The sequence below is a fragment of the Cydia strobilella genome, chromosome 5, assembly GCF_947568885.1.
Source record: "Cydia strobilella chromosome 5, ilCydStro3.1, whole genome shotgun sequence".
Taxonomy (NCBI): Eukaryota; Metazoa; Arthropoda; class Insecta; order Lepidoptera; family Tortricidae; genus Cydia; species Cydia strobilella.
In genome coordinates, this window is record NC_086045.1 from 14,247,040 (window position 1) to 14,265,740 (window position 18,701).

Sequence of the window (18,701 nt, forward strand, 5' to 3'; positions counted from 1 at the left end):
TCCAGTTGTACTAGATTCATGCATTTACGTGATTATTGCCGCAGGGGGGGGGGGACACTACGACACTCATGAATCTGGTATAACTGGATCGGTCATGAGGGGTGGGGGAAAATGACCGAACGGGATAGTCTTATAAGAAATTCTATTCTATTCTATTCTATTCTATGTATCTTTCAGTAGGAGTAGCAGAGAAAGCGCTGTTATTGTTTGTCCTTGTCATAGTTTCATTTTTCCACCGCTGCCACAACCGAGGTTGTCATGTCATGTTTGTTCGTTGCTTGTTTAATTATTGTTGTTTTGTATGAAATTTTGCTTTCTCTTATGAAATATAGTGATGGTTAACGTTTTGAATGCTTGAACTTTGATAAAATAATGGTGAATTGTTCTATAATCGGCTGTAATAGCCGCTCTGAGCAAAAATATGAGATCATAACCTTTCACACGTAAGTACGGTATTTTACACCTTCCTCTTAACGCAATATGTGAGAATAACACCGTAAAATTACGTTACACTCAAAGCAATGTAGAATCAAACGATTTCAATAAAAATATCACGATTAATTACGCAAATTAACGAAACATTATTTGTAAAATTATCCGCCCAAATTACGTAGGTAGGTAGGAGTCCTGAGGTCAGCCATTTTTAAACTTCTTCTTAATTTAGCTGCATAACAATCATGTTAGGGATACCAGATGAAAATATCATAATTTTATGGGTAATTTTGACCTCGAAGTTTTTTCGTACTTCTAATTCCAAAAAAATAAATAAACAAATGTTGTGAAGATTACATGTGGTGTACATTAATTGGTGTGATCAAGATTTGTGATTTCTTTAAATTAAAACCCATAATACATTTTATTTACTAAACATGTTTAGTTTTGTACCACCTGCGCGAATTATAGGAGGTATTTCATTGTTCATACGCCTAAAAAGAACACTTTATTTAACACATAAGACATTTTATTTAACATTTTTTTAATACCGTCAAACAAGCTAACTTTGGCTCCAGGGTAATCGCCCCAACGTGATATCAAATATTGGGGTAATTTTTACCAATATGGTATCCCCACGTTTATGACCTCATCTATGTCTATCCCTTACGGGCGCACGCGATAGGCCGCATCTATAGAAATATACTAGATCTATGATCTTACTCTATCAAAGAGTAAGATCATGTGTCACTAGTGTCAGGCCTTGCTTTGGTGTCTATGGGCAGAGCTTGTAATAGTCGTAACACACCATCGCACCGCACCAAGGTCATTGTGCGATACACCCATAAATGAGAGCGAAAAAGAGATATCGCTTTCTCGCTCTTACTTATGGCTGTATCGCACAATGACCTTGGTGCGGTGCGATGGTGTGTTATGCCCTTTATGGCTCCTCTACACTATGGCCCAGCGTAGGCCAGTCGCAGCTATGCGGTGGAATGAGATAGCAATATCACTTGCTTCCTCTAACGCATAAATAAGTCCCTTGGACTGGCCTACGCTGGGCTGGGCCATATTTTTTTGTTCCTTGCAACTTTTATCGCTGAATTAATCAAGTAACGCACGCCGCACGCTGACGTCAGTGTCTTGATGATTTTCTGAATTTACTGATTACCGTTTGGCGGCTGATTTTATAAAATTTACAAAAATATTGTAAAAACCCGATATTTCAAAAGTAATTTTCAAGTTGCTTTCAAGGTATAAAAATGTCATCAGGACCAGAACCCAAGGCCGTGGAAGCGGAAAATCAAGAAGCGGGATCGAGTATGTTTACCGATATAATTTATAGCCCCGTTAATTTGCTATTGACTGTGAACTGTGTTTTTATTGTTGTAATGATATATAAATTATTAAGGAATAGGTTTTCTAAAAAGTCGGTTGAGGCTGCGATGCCAGAATTGCCTAAAATTCGTAAAGATATGACGGTGGCGGAGTTGCGGCAGTATGATGGTATTCAGCCGGACGGGCGCGTGCTGGTGGCTGTAAACGGGTGGATATTCGACGTTACGCGGGGACGCCGCTTCTACGGGCCTGGTGAGTGCATTGTTTTATTAATAGCACCGCATCATCGCGATTGACCCGGTAGATTTGCATTCAACGTACGCGCGTCTCGCGTGTATCATTCACTTCTTTAGCCTTTATCAGAAGACCTTGTTTTGGTGACCTTCTATGTGGTTTGTTTAATAACAAAGGCGTTAATTATGAGTTACAAATTAGAAGCTGGTCTTAAATACTCCTGTACCAAATGTAATATTATTGTGTAAAAAGTATTTAAATAAATATATTGCATAAATAATCAGATTGAAAATATAATGCAACAAAAATATAACCTGTTGTCTGCCTAGCTAGTCCTTAGCCACTAGTGTTTTTTTATAAACTGTTCCTTTTTGAGGTGTGCAAATAAAGCATATTCTAGCAGAATAATCTAGTCTAAAGCACTGGATTTTTGTAAATTCTCTGGAAGGTTACTCCTAGAGAGAATCTTAAAAAGTCTATTAGGTGTATGAAATTTGTTTTACATAAGTTGATTATGAAGTGTGGACTCTTGACTCATGCCCAATCAGAACATTTTATCAACAAGAGCCAAGATAGATTTCCAAAAGGCCTTGGATATACTCGGTTGAAACTTGTATAGTATAGAAACATGGGAAACTGTATAACCACACACATTCCATGCAATATTTTTGTGTCTCATATAAATGCACATTTTGTGGACATTCTTTAAACAGTACAATCTCGCTAATCCAGCAATAATATGAATAACAAGATACTCGGATTACTGGATTGAGATGAGAAAAAAAAATGAAATACTACTAAAATAATGAATTCAAATAAATATTGACTGCTATCTGGTTTTTGGTTTTTAGACATTAGTAAATTTGGACATAGAATGATCACTTAAACCCCTATTTTAGTAGGATTACTGGGCGTATATGATCATTGAAGTGCCAAATTATCGAGACTTCACTGTATAGACGAATTTTCTTTTTCTGTAACAAAGGACTCAAATCATTCAAAAAAATTCATTTCATTTATTTATTTATTTAGCATATATAAGCATTACAGTGTTATACCAAAGCGCTTACATACTAGTCACATCAAATAACATTAAACATTTAATAAGCATTATAAACACACAAAATTAATTTAATAGCAATTCCATAATAAATTCAATAATAAATACAAATATAAAAATGTAGCATGAGTTAACCTAATTAGAAATAATAACAAAAATCCTTAAAAGGAAATAAAGGAATAACCCACACTACTTAGTGGAATACTTTAATTGAAATTGAAAATCTTATTTCAGGCCTGTTGGCCCATATTCTGTTAGTTTACAGTGCTTAAAAATATATTAGTTGAAATACATAAATTGTAAAATAAATAAATAAAATTAAAATTATAAATAAATTAACTTCAATTCATACAAATTAGATTAAAATTATGCATCAATTAAATTCAATGAAGTAACATTAAAAATTATAAATCAATTAAAAATATGTTTTTAAAGGGACATTTCATACTCAAACTAACTAGGTATTTTATTTCTGGAAACATCATGATTAAGTGTTGTTATATTGATGTTGGATATATTGATATCCAATTATATTATAGTATTCATTTCTGGGAAAAATTCATAACTTGTCCATTGAGTCTATTATTTATTTATTTATTTAAGAAACAAACAGTCTTCTATAGTTATACATAACACTGGAAATTTTCTTAAAGCTAGACTTACAGTTTCCTTAATGAAAATATTTTAACATCATGTTTAATAAAGTTTCTACAGAGTAAAACAGAGCTATTTGTGCAAACAAGAACAAAAACAATAACAACAATAATGAAAAAAAAAATGCAAGGGTATCTGGGTGTTAACAATTAAATTGTATATAAACTGAATACTAAAAAGGTTTTGTTATTCTTATTACTTATTAACGTTCAATACTGAGATTTAAATAATTTAATAATTTATTATTCTCAACTTGCCCGAAAACAGATCAGAATAATTCCACCTCAACATGTCTTACCAATTTGCAATAATGATCTCATGTTTTGAATTATTTTGTATAAAGCTTAGGTTATTTTATGTTTCTAAACCATTCAGCCTTCCTAATCTACAACATACAGACGCACATAGAGGGTTGCAGGCGTACATAGGCTACGGAGGCTGCTTAACATCAGGCGGGCCGTATGCTTGTTTATCACCGACGTAGTATTAAAAAAAAACATTCCAATATTACGCTTAGAATAAATGTAAAAGTAGAAAAATTACTGCATTGGGTGAGACTTGAACTCACGGGCTCTGGGTTTATTCTCAGCTTAATAGCATCGTTTGCAGACTATTTACTATACTAAGATAACTGGTTGTGACTTTGTGAGCTGTGACAGTAAAATGCTGATAAAAATTAAAGGCCTTGTGTACAAAACCATCATAAGGCCTGTCCTCACTTATGGCAGCCAAATATGGCCAGTGGTATGTCTAAGCCATCCATGTGGCAGAAATGAAGATGCTGCGTAGTAGCGTAACGTAGGAGCTAATTTTAAAATTTAATTATACTCGATTAAGTCCCCTTTTAGTAAATAATTATAATTGAAACTATAAGAACCTCATTTCTTTGGAACTTAAAATTATTTTGTAAATATAATTTGCAGGTGGTCCATATGCTACATTTGGCGGTAAGGACGCCTCCCGAGGGCTGGCAACATTCTCCGTGACGTCATCAGACAAGGAGTATGATGACCTAAGTGATCTCAACTCTATGGAGATGGAGTCAGTTAAAGAGTGGGAGGCTCAGTTCCGAGGTATTTCTACATTTAAAGTTAATATCAATAAAGGCTTCGTCACACTGCAACGGTGCATAAGCGTCGCGACGCTTGGACGCACGCAGCGGACCGCGCAACTGCGCTCCGCCCATTGCGAGCAAACGGGTAGAGCGTGATAGCGTGATGCCTCATTCTCATGAGCGGTTTTTCAACGCGCGTTAAAAAAGCGTTTGAATGACACAAATAGAAACATGTGTATTTATTCACACAATGGCGGTAGCGCTTTTTATCAAGCGTTGTTGGATTTTCACCTTTAAGCCTTGGTCTTTAAATCGAATTTAGCGTGCGGGCAGATTCAAGCGCTTTTTTAACGCGCGTTGAAAAAGCGCTCGTGAGGGTCACTTACCGCCCCACTTTCAGCGCGCCGCGCTCACACTCCGCTGCAATGTGACAAGGCCTTAGTCTATTAAAACATTTGAGGCTTGGGTAACCCAGGCCACTTACACACATAACAAAAACTCGTAAATAGTGCACACATTTGCACACATGTGAGGTGCTGAGCTGACCGATATTCATTCATGAATACACAGTCGCGGAGTGCTTGTGGGTTCTTCTTACGAGTATAACGATTATGCTTAATCTTAGCATCATACATCTCAGCTTCAAGCCGGCTGCATTACTTTTATTTGACTTATTATCTAATGAGGAAAGAGATGAAAAAAAGCAACTTAATAACAAACCACTAAGTAACTATATTAATTATTAAATGTTAGAGGAGGCCTATGCCAAGAGGCAAACTGAGCTTCGGGACATAATATAACAAACAAGAACATGCCTAGTACTCATACAAAGCAGAGAAGCTCAGAATAAAAGGCTTATTATTATATTATTATTTGTATCTCCGTTATAAACTCGGGTTTTCAGGCCCGGTCATTTATAAGGCGTGCGAGGGGATATAGATCGAACACGTAGAGAGTATTCACGGGTACATAAATAGATACCCGTAAACCGGTTTCAGCAGGCATTGGGAGCTATTATAGAAAAGTGGAAAGAGTCCTGGTCTATGGCTTAAATTTGGGTGGAATATAATATTATTATCTTTATTTATTTTGAGTCTTAGGTTAGGGTTTTATAACATGCATATAAAAGTATAATACAAAAACACTTACAAAAGATTACAAAAAATATATAAACACATTATAAAAAACCTAACCTAGGGTGCCGCCAGCAGCGGGGTAGGGCCCAAGCCAGGGACCGGACAACCCTTTCCGCGATAAAACCCTTTCAATGGGCAACACTTAAACACGGCTAACACATTGAAAGACTTTCCCTTTTGAACTGCAAGCCCATTCATACCCTTACCTTTGACTAACCCTTACCGAAAAGCTAACCAAAACTAAGGCTAGCCCTTAATAAGGGTTACCCTTATCTTTAAGCGCTTTTTATAAAGGTTTCCCTTTGCGTGAAAGAGACAGGATTAGTATATATCTACGGTAGTGTATGAAAAGGAAAGAAAATACGTGCCTAGTCAAAGAACGCCGCCGTCGCCGCCGACGATCGCTCGGATTCGAAGTAATGTGTGCTTTATGAACAAGGTAGACGACTTAAATTAGCACGCTTATATGCTAAAAGGGAAGCCCTTTATAAGGCTAACCCTTATAAGCAATATGCAAGGTGTTGGTGAGCGGATGATAAGGGTTTTGTAAGGGTATTTGGGCTACCGATTACTCAAATGTGGTAGCTTTATATAAGGGTTTTTAAAACCAAAACAAAGGGTTTCGTCTGGCAAAGGGTATGGTGAGTTAAGCCTTATGCAATACCCTTATAAAACCCCGATAAGGGATAGCGGGCCGGTCCCTGGCCCAAGCTGCCGGTGGTCAGGGCCGCAGAGAGAGGAACCGGCGGACTATCCGCGCCGTGTCCAAGATCACCGCCTTCTGCATCTGACCCTTGATCCAACCACCTAGCGAGAGTCTCTCAAGGTGTTGGTCGAGACTCTTCGCTATGAGACCGTTCGCTGAAACGACTATCGGGACAATGATCGTCGAATCAACATCCCACATGGCGGGTATTTTATTAGTGCTGAAAATTTACTTTAGGGTTTGTTATCGCGTTTTTCATAAAGCACACATCGCGAAATTCAGCAATTAAGTATTAGTTAAAATTTAAACTTTAATAGCTGTCAATAGAGTTAAATATTATAACTGCCATATATGTCTTCGTAACAACTAAACTGTTAAATATTTATATTCCACCATACTGGCGGTCCGTAGAGTAACTACGGTAGTCATTTGGCAAAAATTAAATTTTTGGTACAAGCTTTTATTGCTGACTGTACTTTTCTTTCCACAAACAACTAATAATACTCATCGAGACAATTCTAAAAACCCCAAACACAATTAGGTTGCGTTGTTTTATGACAGAGTTCCTATGGCCACCTCCTGTCTCCATCATCAGATCAGCTACATGGTTCCATAATATCGCATTGTCATCCGACTTACACGTATCCAAAATTAAGGCTCAACATATTTTTTTGCCAATCGTCTTCTTACTACACGGTCGGAAACTACTAAGGTTGCAGTGGTCGGAAACCTCGTTGCGAACTTTATAGTAGGGGTTTAAGTTCTCTATAAATAGACTTGCACAAATAACTATGCCACAACATGTTAATTTACTTTACACGGCGCAGTCACGTACTATGAGGTGTTGGCACTAATTGCTAGCATTAAAATCAATTACAACAAAGTTCGTATAGTGTTCGTACTAATAAAACAGTGGACTATTGGCCTTAATCAGACAATCGGACATCTTCCAAATAATGGTCTGATAATTGCTGTACAGGTCCTGAATGAAAGTACGAAACTGCCATTAATCAAATTCTTAAGGCCAGTCCAGACTGGAACAATTTTTCGCCAATCTGATTAAATTGTCTGATCAAGTCAGGAGTATTCAGGAGGTGTGGACGTAAACTCCAACTTGGCTCGCCGATGTCACTTAAGATTATGACCGATATTACCGATAAAATGGAGGTGCGGACGCAAGAATACCCATTTGTGACGCTAGTATACGCGTTTGGGGGCATTTTTTTAATTTAGAGCGTTCACATATGACCATAAGTCTAAAGGTGATTAAATTGGAGTCTTTCGTGTACACCTACTTAACATCAAACGAGTTAGCTTTCTAAGCTGATAATTTTAAATGTGTGTAATACTCGTGTTACTCTTCTTAACCAGGATGCTAGGCATTATTGTTCTAGTCTTTTTTATTTATACCATGATTATCATGAGTGTTACAACATAGGTTACAAATTGCAAACATGATAAATGCGCTATCTGACGTAATTCATTATTATCAATGTCAGGTGATGTCTAATCTAAACGGAATCTGCACCTGCAATTGTAACATTATCAATAGTAGATTGTACAACAAGGGCATAAAGCGATCCATATTCAACCGAGGCAATTTATTGGTCCGAGCGCAGCGAGGACTAATATAGTCGAGGATAAAATCCAATATTTTAGGTTATTTTACCGTATTTATTCAAGATTAATAGTATTTTATAAAATCGTGATATAATAGAGAGCTTTTCAGTCGAGTACCGTGTTTAAGCAACGAAGCTTGCTGAGTACGAGCTGAGGACGGGAAGGTACGAGATTGAAAAGCTTGATTATGTCACTATTGTATTCAATACTTTTTCTACGAGACAAAAAAAATAATACTTTCAACTAGTAGAATCATATAGGTAAACAAACCAAAAGCATACAGCTCTGCTAAGATGCAGCCCGCGGTACCTTCATACTCGCACGCGCCCCGGCTGCCGGGCCCGGCGCCCCCGGCGGGTTGGTCAACGACACTTCCTCGTAACCCATGAGGCCCTCTGGTACCTGCTCCTTGCTAAATTCAATTTAAGAAAGTTTTTTTCTCGATTTTGGGCACCGTAGCCTATGGAGACTAACAAGTAACGCTAAGCGGTTTTCGTAGGGTATGGAATTTAGACCCAGTAGTTTCAGAGATAAAGTGGGGGAATGGTAATTTTTCGGCTTTTTTCTTCAATAACTTCTAAACTATTTATTTTAAAATTACAAAAAAAATTGAGATTCTCAAAATGAGCTCTTTCATTTAATATGTAACACGATATAGTTTAAAAAAACTTTACTTTTTAATTTTCTCATTTACCCCCCAAAAGTGGCCCCTTTGTTTAAAATTCATTTGTTTACGTTACATGTCCGTCTTTGGGTTACAAACTTACATATAAATTTCAACTAAATTGGTCCAGTAGTTTTGGAGAAAATGGGCTGTGACAGGCGGACAGACAGACAGACAGACGCACGAGTGACCCTATAAGGGTTCCGTTTTTTTCCTTTTGAGGTACGGAACCCGAAAAAAACCGGCCAAGTGCGAGTCGGACTCACGCACCGAGGGTTCCGTACTTTTTAGTATTTGTTGTTATAGCGGCAACAGAAATACATCATCTATGAAAATTCCAACTGTCTAGCTATCACGGTTCGTGAGATACAGCCTGGTGACAGACAAACAGACAGACAGACGGACTGCGAAGTCTTAGTAATAGGGTCCCGTTTTTACTCTTTGGGTACGGAACCCTAAAAATGAATTTTTTGCCAAAAACTTATTATCAATCGGCACTATTCGGCACATGTGTGCACAATAGGTACATTATTTATGTAAACATTTGATACAAATACAAATACAAATTTTTATTGTTTGAATGTGAGTGGTTATAAATGGTGGTAGGGTTAGTATTTGGTTACATCACAATCAGCCTGAATTTGGCGTACAATACTCTTTGACTCTCAATGTGCATGTCATTAAAACCTATAAAATTAAAATAAAAGTATAAAAATGTCAGAAAAAAAAATAAGTATTAGTAATAATAATAGAGAATAATAATAACAGGTCAATGTCATGCATACAGAAAAGTGGCAACACATAATTTTCATAACAATTTTATGTCAAGCTAATACAGTACCTAAAAAGTAATAATAATAATAAAATATTATAACAGTTATTAGGCGTTGGTGGATACAAAGTGTTCATTAACCGAGTAGAACATTTTTTGTAAACACCACTTAAATAATTTGGTTTTAAAACCTTGACAATCCAAGGATTTTAAGTCATTTGATAACCGAAGCGCCGCCCCATTGACGAAACTTTTAGCTCTGCTACATACCTGTAGGTATAACGAAACAATTACCTATAGTGTAAAATTGTAATACTTATAAGTATTAGTAGTGAAGGTTAGGCGTTCTCACTCTAGCAGATAACTGTTTTTTGCTCTTACATGATTGCAAGCTGAGAGCCTACCGGTAACATCGAAAAATCGTTATCTACCGCTCTGGCGTTCGAATATATACAAGAGCGATAGAGGCAGATAACGATTTTGGGCCTTGAGTAGGTTTTACCTACATACACCATAGTTAGCTGACCAATTTAGCAAACTTTATTGCAATGAAGATCTTACCTATGCCATCTATGGTCAATTGAGCAGGTTGCTGTTAGTTGTGTTAGTGCCTTGGTTCCCCCGAAGCTTAAATGTTCAAAACAACCGTGATAAGATATGCTAAGTGATGTATTTGAGTTTAGATATGCGCCTTTACACACACATAAATGACTACTTGCAAAGGTTAAACGATGTCACGCTTAATTTATACTGTCGGAGGCAAGTCACTATATAAAACAAAATCGCTTCCTGCTGTCTGTCTGTCCCTAGGTATGCTTTAGATCTTTAAAACAACGCAACGAATTTGCGGTTTTTTTAAATAGAATGATTCAAGAAGAAGGTTTATATGTATATGTATATGACATCGGCATTGCACCCGTGCAAAGCCGGAGCGGGTCGCTAGTAAATAATAAGATCGTATCGTCGGTCTCAATACAATGCAACGTTGTGTTGCGGTCCTCGTAATCTACTTATTGTGGCGCAAGTATACCTAAACTCCGCAGAAGTAAGCGGGAGGTTCAAAATTAAGCGCATTATGTAATAAAATTTAAGTGAGTAATAATCGTGCTAATTTAAACAATATTATACCACATAAATTGTTTGATAAACATTCTCGTGCGTCTGCGGAGTTTTTTCTGATGCTACAAGAACGAAGTATACGAGGATAACAAATACGCTTCGTGACGTGACAGAGCAATTCACATTCAAGAGTTTAGTTTTGAGCAAAGAAAAGGACTCCGTTCTCTTTTGCAGGTAGTATTTGTATAGCAACTATATACATAAACGCAGTATTTCACCGACAAAATCGCAAATTCCTTGTTTTCCATACATCGAAACGGCTTCTGTTACACGGTGACGTCACGATGTTATTACCATTTTGCTAGAAGCGGTTCGTCAGTAAAGTGCGATTGTCAGACTAACTATCATTTGTGACTTTTGTATTGCTTTAAGGCAATGGGTCTTATATATACATTTGATCCACAAAACAAACCTGATCGACGGATACCATTTATAAGAAATTATCAAATACCCTATTATTTAGATCTTTTATTTCGATTCAGTCTGGAAATTATTTAAAAATGGCGAAGCCTATTGAAAGTCAGCTCACACAGAAACAAGTCTTAAAATTCTAAACGATACTGTCTGTTATTTCTTATTATTATTTATGAATGATATATTATCTACTTACAGAGAAATATGACCTAGTGGGGCGCCTACTGAAGCCGGGAGAAGAGCCTACAAACTACTCTGACGAGGAGGGAGATGACACCGACCCACCCACCGCTAACTCCATTGACAAAAAGGACAACTAATTACAACTATCTATTTATTTCTATACATCTATTCGAACTAAGGTTCCGGTAGACTTGTGCCTTCACTTGTAACATAAAGAGTGCTCTGTTTTTACAACTCGGATACTAAAATGACATTTCTATCGGCTATCACATTTTCTCTTTAGAACACACAATGAAATAATAAAACGGTTTTGTTAGATCTGTTCTTGTTCATTAAAAGCTCGTGTTGTTACAAGTGAATGTTTATATGTATATGCACCTTAATAACATTGGCTTTGGATAACATTTGGAAGTAAGGCACATACATGAGCTTACATTCCTGCATGGTGTTTTTAATTTCGCAAAATTGCGACTTGCGACGAAAATTGTATTTAGAATAATATATTCGTTGCATTTGTGATCCGAACACATAACCGCATTTACCGCATTATAGCGTATGAAGAACATTTTCAATATTCGCGACGTAACACTCAATATGGCACTCGCTAATTTAAACTAACCTATATATCAAAAGGTGGTTGATAAAGAAATATTTTTATATAAAGCAAACCAAAAAATAATAACCTAAATGATGGCGGTATCATTCTGTTTCTAGGCTAGCATTTATTTACTCAAAAACTAATTTAAATTTTAAATTCTAATGTTCAAGGTCAATTAGCTTTAATTCTATGTGCTGATAACTTTCAAAAGAAGACTAAATTATTTTTAACAGTAAGGAGGTATTAAGGTTGTTTTTTTTTTATACGATTATTTGGTTGAGTTAGGATAGTTACAGACTAATAATATCTACCCATGACGTCATCGGCTCGTTCCGCTCGTTATCAATCGTGTGTATTCGTGATCTCAAACATTTAGATCAGTGACACTGTTTATTTTTATCCAATTTAATAGCAACAACGTCTCAACACATATTTACTATTATTTATTTAATCTTTAAACACACTGTACAAAAGGCGAACTTAATGCCATAAGCCATTCTCTACCAATCCAGTATGTTATTAGTAGTAGTAGTAGTTCTTATGCATTAAAGCATAAAAATGTAATAGGTACAATCTACACTCATTCACAAAGATGAACTGTAGAGTTAAAAAAACTGGGTTTGCATTCGTACTATGTTTATTTGCATTGTCATTACGATCGGGTTTTTTAAAGATAAAGTCTTTGAAATAGGTATTGGATTAAATTATATGTATTAATACGTCAATAAGATCTATAAATTATACCCACCATAACTATCATATTACCTACTACTAAAACACGTTAACCAATCCATGAAATGTGGTTGATGTAACCTGCCCTAAATTGTCGTTTAAAGTTTTTTACTGTGTGAATGTTTGATGCCGAGTTCACAATATTGGGCCGACGTAAGGGACTCGGCAATACGGAGGAATAAGATAGCAATATCGCTTGCTCCCTCTAATACAAAACCGCGTCCCTTAAATTGGCCTACGTTGGCCCAACATGTTACTCAGCACGATACATAACGGTTGCGTTCGGAACCTATTACTAAATGAATACTTAATAAGAGCCATATTATGTTGAATTAAGAGTTCTAATCTCTATGGTTATGTTACATACAGTACTGTCCGCGCGCCAAATTCCGTGCGTTCGGAGGCCGATGAAGGGGGGGGGGGGGTGCGCCGCGCCGCGCCCGTACGTACAAAATGACACCAGTCACCATCACTCTGTCATGACGCCCAACATTCCTAACATTAATTCGCGCGCGGGCAGTATCTATTCTATGATACCTGTTTTTTGTTGATAAAAATCAGAGACCATAGATAGTTTTTTATAACCCTCTTCAAATAATTATTCAGTGACCATAGATAGATATTCATATTCTTAATTTAGGATCGTGCGGAACGTCCCTTATGTAATTTTATACAGAGCTGACATACAAATCCAATAATGGAACACGGACTTCGGCGTTAGGAACCAGACATACGTCAGTCCTACCCATAGGACTAATAAGGGGCTCTTCTTAGGTTTGAATTATGATTTTATAGATTTAAAATTGATAATAATTAAAAAGTACTCGTACCTACATAAAACGTTGTATTGTAAGCACTTAACTGAGTGATTTGTTGCTAATGTTTAATATTCTATATTATATGGATATATTTTATCACCTTGAAACTGTTGCGTTTACTAAATATTTCAAGTTATATTGTCCAATTATTGAAAGACTGAGTGTTTGCATAGTATGTTGGTTGAATTGAAGGTAAAACGTATTTATCGTGAGTAGTATTTTTGTATCTAATTCTCAAAAGTAGCGTTCATGCTATTATAGGTATCTGCACCAGAGTTGAGCCACGCACACAACCTGTCAACCGAAACATGTCATGACATGACAGCGGGATTTAAAACTAATTTTCTTTTTTCGTACTGATTACGAGGTCAACAGTGTCAACACCCAATTGCAAGTTTGATCAAAAAGTTTCTCCAAGGCCTCCAAGTTCAGTACCTACTTCTTGTATTGAGACTGACTGAAGTAGCATGGCAAATACGAACGTTTCCAAGTTACTATGGGAACGGATTATTTACTACATGATAGCTTAACTATCGTGCACTTAAATCACATTTAGACATTTGATCTTTTACTACATTTTGTGCAATTAGTACTTTATGTATGTAACTCTTAATTCTCCTGCCCACACCTAAACCTACTTTAAAATTTAGGCATGTACAAAGAGGCTGAACTTACAGAACATACGTTCTGCGACTAATAACTTAAGAAAAACACATTTAAAATGGCTGAGAAGGTACCATTACATAAACCATGTACATGATTTAGTTACTGAATTAACTGTTCAGTGTTCACCAAACTCGATGTCCTGTTAACCATTTTGACTTGGAACTTAAGACTAGATTATCAACATGATAAATTGACTGACTGATACCATAAAATAAAGAATCAGCCACATCACTGCTGTTAATTCTTTATGTGTAGAGCAGTTTTGCCTCTAAAATTTCGCTATTTTACTTAACTTTTCCAAAATTTGTGGAGAAAAAAGTGGAGAGAACACAAGAGTACGAAGAAGAGAGAATAGAAAAAGTAAAAAAAAAACAACTGAAAGAGATAGAGATTAACGGGCATTGAGGGACCAGTTAGGAAGGAAGAAGGAACTCGCCGCTAGGGGCATAACACCTTTAATAGGGTAAACTATCCAGTGGTTTGCACTGAGAAGTACAAGTCTTAAGTACCTATTCTTGTAGGAAAGTCAACACTCCTGCCTAAAATGCGACCTGAATATGGGCTGCAGACATTTGGGTAGTTTACGCTAAGGAATTTCTTCAAATATCCTCAACACATTTGTGCGATGGTCAGCAGAAATATGCTTAAGTATTTATATTTATATGTTTATTATGTAGCGGTACTTAAAAGGTGTATGTCTTGGCGTTGATTAAACCAGGACTGAATTTACTACACATATACTGTACATATATTTAACTAATTGAAATAAGGATATGAAGGATGTTTAAAGTTTGTTTTCAATGTTTTTATTTGCAAGAAACCGAGTAGTACGAGCCCAAATGCAAAATAGTTCGTCTATTAACATTCTTGTAATAAACAGATTTTTAGACTAGAAATATCGAGTTCAGGAAATAATTAAAGCAATGAATAAACACCGTTAAATATTCAAAAAAGTATGTATTTTTATTTTATACATTAACAAAAGTACATATTCCTGTTATTTACCGTAAAAAAGACATTTACCTATTTACTTAACTTAAGCTATCGAAGCAAAATAGTTCGTATGCTAGTAACACAGTGCAAAATAATTCGTCTACCGCTAGGTAGTGTCGCCTTTCCTCTTGATGACGGCTTCAATTCTTTATGGCATTGTGTCAACTAACGCCGCACATTCCGCAGGGGATATTGAATCCCACACTGCGTTTATCTTGTTCTTTAAATCTTCCTTCGACTTGGCGGGATCCTTACGCAGTTTCTTTTTCATCTTCCACCACAACGTCTCGATCGGAGACAAATCTGGGCTGCTAGGTGGTCAATTCTGCAGTGTAGGAATATTGTGGTTATGTAACCAAGCCTTCGTGCTCTTGGCAGTATGGCAAGAAGCACCATCTTGTTGGAAAACATACTTGTTGTCATGTTGTAAACTGGGAATCGAAGGCAATAAGCTCGTCTTTAAGATTTCTTGGTACTTGGGAGCATTCATAGTGCCGTCTATAAACTGCAGCCGATCCACACCTTGAGCTGACGTACACCCCCAGATCATGAGTGAGGCAGGAAACTTGACTTTTCTCTTTAGACAGTCTTGAAAGGCTTCGCCCTTATTGCGAACAACTTTTTTCCGTTCGTCTCCAACAGCCACTTCAAACTTCGACTCATCGCTCCATAATATTATGAATCGCCACTAATCAATAGTCGAAACTGTTCGACGAGCTAAAGCAAATATTCGCCTCATCTTTTTCTGAAGTTCAGTAAGTAAAGGTTTTTCTTTTGCCGTCTCCCATTCTTTTCATGACTCGTTTACATGTATCGACAGAAACATCTTTGTTGATCGTTTCTCGCCATCTTACAGTGAGTTCCCCTGCCCGAGCACGACGATTTTGCTTAATGATCCTCTTTAAGACTCTGTTTTCGGCTGGTGTTGTGATGTGTGGGCGACCAGTTTTCTTCAAGCTTAATACACATTCAGTTTTCTTGTATCTTGTGTCTTATTTGCTAGATAATAGATTGTATAGATCTCGCTAGGTGAAGGTCTTCAGCTATATTGTACGCAGATTTTCCTGATTTACTGCTTGGAATTATAACTTTTCGAACGTCTTGCGAAATTAGTTTAAATAATACGAAATTAATAAAATTCGCCTTTTTATAACCAGTGACATTTCCAAAATATCAAACAAAATTTATTTTTAAATTGATTCTAAAAGCACTAATTACTTTGCACCGATTATCATATCATATCACATCATATCACTTCATATCATTTATTCCATTGTAATCATGTTCATTTGTACATTCTGGTCTTACATTTTGGTCAAGTAGGTACATGATACCCTGCTAGGGTGTACAATATTGGATCTTAAAACTACATATTTTAAACTTATACTTAGTTTTAAAATAAAATTAAATGTCAAAAAATGAACAATAATAATAAGGTAAAAATTAATTCGTGCATTAAAGATATTAACATAATCATTAGTGTGAAACGAACTGTTTTGCTTGTGCGACGTCAAAATAAAAATGATTAATTCTCTTGCTATGTACAATACCTATCAGCCCGATATTAATATATAAAGAAAAACTATGTTCGTCAACATTGTCACAAATGCTAAATATATTTTCGAAAGATTAACATTCCAGCGGTAATTAAAGATTTGAGAAAAATGGTCGCTATGAAAGTGACTAGACGAACTCTTGCATTTGGGCTCGTATTCCCTAATCAATTCGACATCGACACATCAGTAGTGAAATATGTTCAAAGCGGTTTTTTAATGTATTGTTCTTTTGTTAAAATCATGTTTTGTTAATTGTTGTGTTATTTTTAAGAAACGATGTATGCTTTGGGATAACAAACCCCTTTAGAACTAGTATACTGCATTTTTTCCATTTTAGTTACATGTGCTACTTACGTTCGGGCTTGCTTAAATAATTAATCCAGTCTTTACAAGTTTACACATCGTAAAAACATCACTATAATATTTTCATGAAGAAATTTTACTTTTGAATAATTGTGACGTTTTCAACCAAAAGGTACCACATTGTCGCTTGTCGATAAGGTTGATTTCTAATTGAAGCTATATGGAAATAGCGCCTTACTGACAAGCGACAATAAGTACCCTTTTGGTTGAAAATGGCACAATGGGTTAACTATCGAACGCGTCAGCCTACTGGGTGAGTGTTAAATACGCTGCGCCTTAAAATTAAAACTGTGACTGTTCCAAGAATAGTTTATGCGGTCGCACCTCAGTGCGTTGAAACGCTATCGACACTTATCTGAACACACTGTCCTACTTTAAAGACCCTTCCATATTTAATAGTGCGTGAATCACAGCGCGAAGGCGCTCGTGCGTACCCGAGCTGCAGATTTTTGCGCCCTTTTCCTCAAATTTTTGTCGTTTTGTACCGCGACAAAGAGTGCAAACTAATCGCCTCCTCATTCGGTTCGGTAATGATAACCATAACAAGTGGTGGTGTTGTTCTCGCGTGATTCATGCACTTGTTAATGTATAACTTAATAAGACCTGCCTGTAGGCCAAGCACATGATTGGCGCGACAGTATCTCGCCACGAGATAGACTATCCGTCTTTTTCTAACTTTATTAATTAAAGAGGGACGGGTAGTCTATCTCGCGGCGAGATACTGTCGCGCCAATCATGTGCTAGCCCGGCTGATAAGGATCCAGGCAAACGAGTCAAACGTACAGAAGAACATGTCGAAGATGTGTGCGCTAAACAAAGACAACTAAATATTTATTGTAACATGTCACATGGATTTAATTAAAGCGTTTTATATAATTTTCATTGTAATTAATTTTGAATTTATCGACGCTTATTCCTCCCTCCATAGGGCCTACCGCGAAAACCGAAGTTCGCAAACTGCGGGCATCTTTCTCTGTCACTCTAATTACGTCTTAATTGAAGTAAAAGAGAAAAATGCCCTCAATTCGCTGACTTCGGTTTCGAGGTAGGCCCTCAAGGCACCGTGGATATGATCGCATCTCGGTCATAAAAAGTTAACTAAAACACTTTATTGTTTGTACTTACAAGTGAAGTGATCGTGTTCGTACAGTACAGACATTTCATTTTTGAAATTAAAATATACCTAATCTAATGTAAGGTTCGTGACATTTCACAAACTGTTCACTGGATTATATCGCGTATATTGAATTTATAATACATCCCGACGTTACCGTCCCGACCCTATCCCGACGTGATGGTTCTTGCCAAGGAGAAGCGATACATACCCAGAATGCTGCGAGAGGCCATTAAGATTAAGAAATATCCAAATTTTAATAGGGAAGATGGCTTTTCTCTACCACCAGCTTGGGATCCGGTAGTCCATCTGATAAAGGAGCAAGCGAGGCCTTAGTGTTGGATTATGTTGGATATTCTGAGTATAATATGGTTTGAAAAGATGTAAAGATGTAAGTTGGTAAAGTTGAGTAGAAAAATCTGGGTGCAAAAGCCCGATCATTTAAAATTTCGAATCTTTTTTTAGAAAATAATTA

General features: G+C 36.5%; 2 protein-coding genes across 2 annotated transcripts in view; one reads left to right on the top strand and one right to left on the bottom strand.

Moving 5' to 3' along the window:
• The window catches only part of LOC134741688 (GDP-fucose transporter 1), a 268,676-nt gene that overhangs the window by 12,555 nt on the left and 237,420 nt on the right, over positions 1-18,701 (bottom strand). The gene's annotated exons all lie outside the window — the stretch shown is intronic.
• Positions 1,572-17,990, top strand: LOC134741443 (membrane-associated progesterone receptor component 1-like). The gene is made up of 3 exons (XM_063674222.1): positions 1,572-2,022; positions 4,642-4,791; positions 11,402-17,990. Exons 1-3 carry the CDS (start codon positions 1,695-1,697, stop codon positions 11,521-11,523), a joined length of 600 nt encoding a protein of 199 aa, XP_063530292.1. The 5' UTR covers positions 1,572-1,694; the 3' UTR covers positions 11,524-17,990.

What these genes read in the sequence shown, in the direction of transcription:
- LOC134741443 (XM_063674222.1), top strand. Translation starts at nt 1,695, where the DNA reads ATGTCATCAGGACCAGAACCCAAGGCCGTGGAAGCGGAAAATCAAGAA. An exon ending in ACGCCGCTTCTACGGGCCTG is followed by an intron (nt 2,023 to 4,641) that starts GTGAGTGCATTG and finishes TATAATTTGCAG; the next exon opens with GTGGTCCATATGCTACATTT. An exon ending in GTGGGAGGCTCAGTTCCGAG is followed by an intron (nt 4,792 to 11,401) that starts GTATTTCTACAT and finishes ATCTACTTACAG; the next exon opens with AGAAATATGACCTAGTGGGG.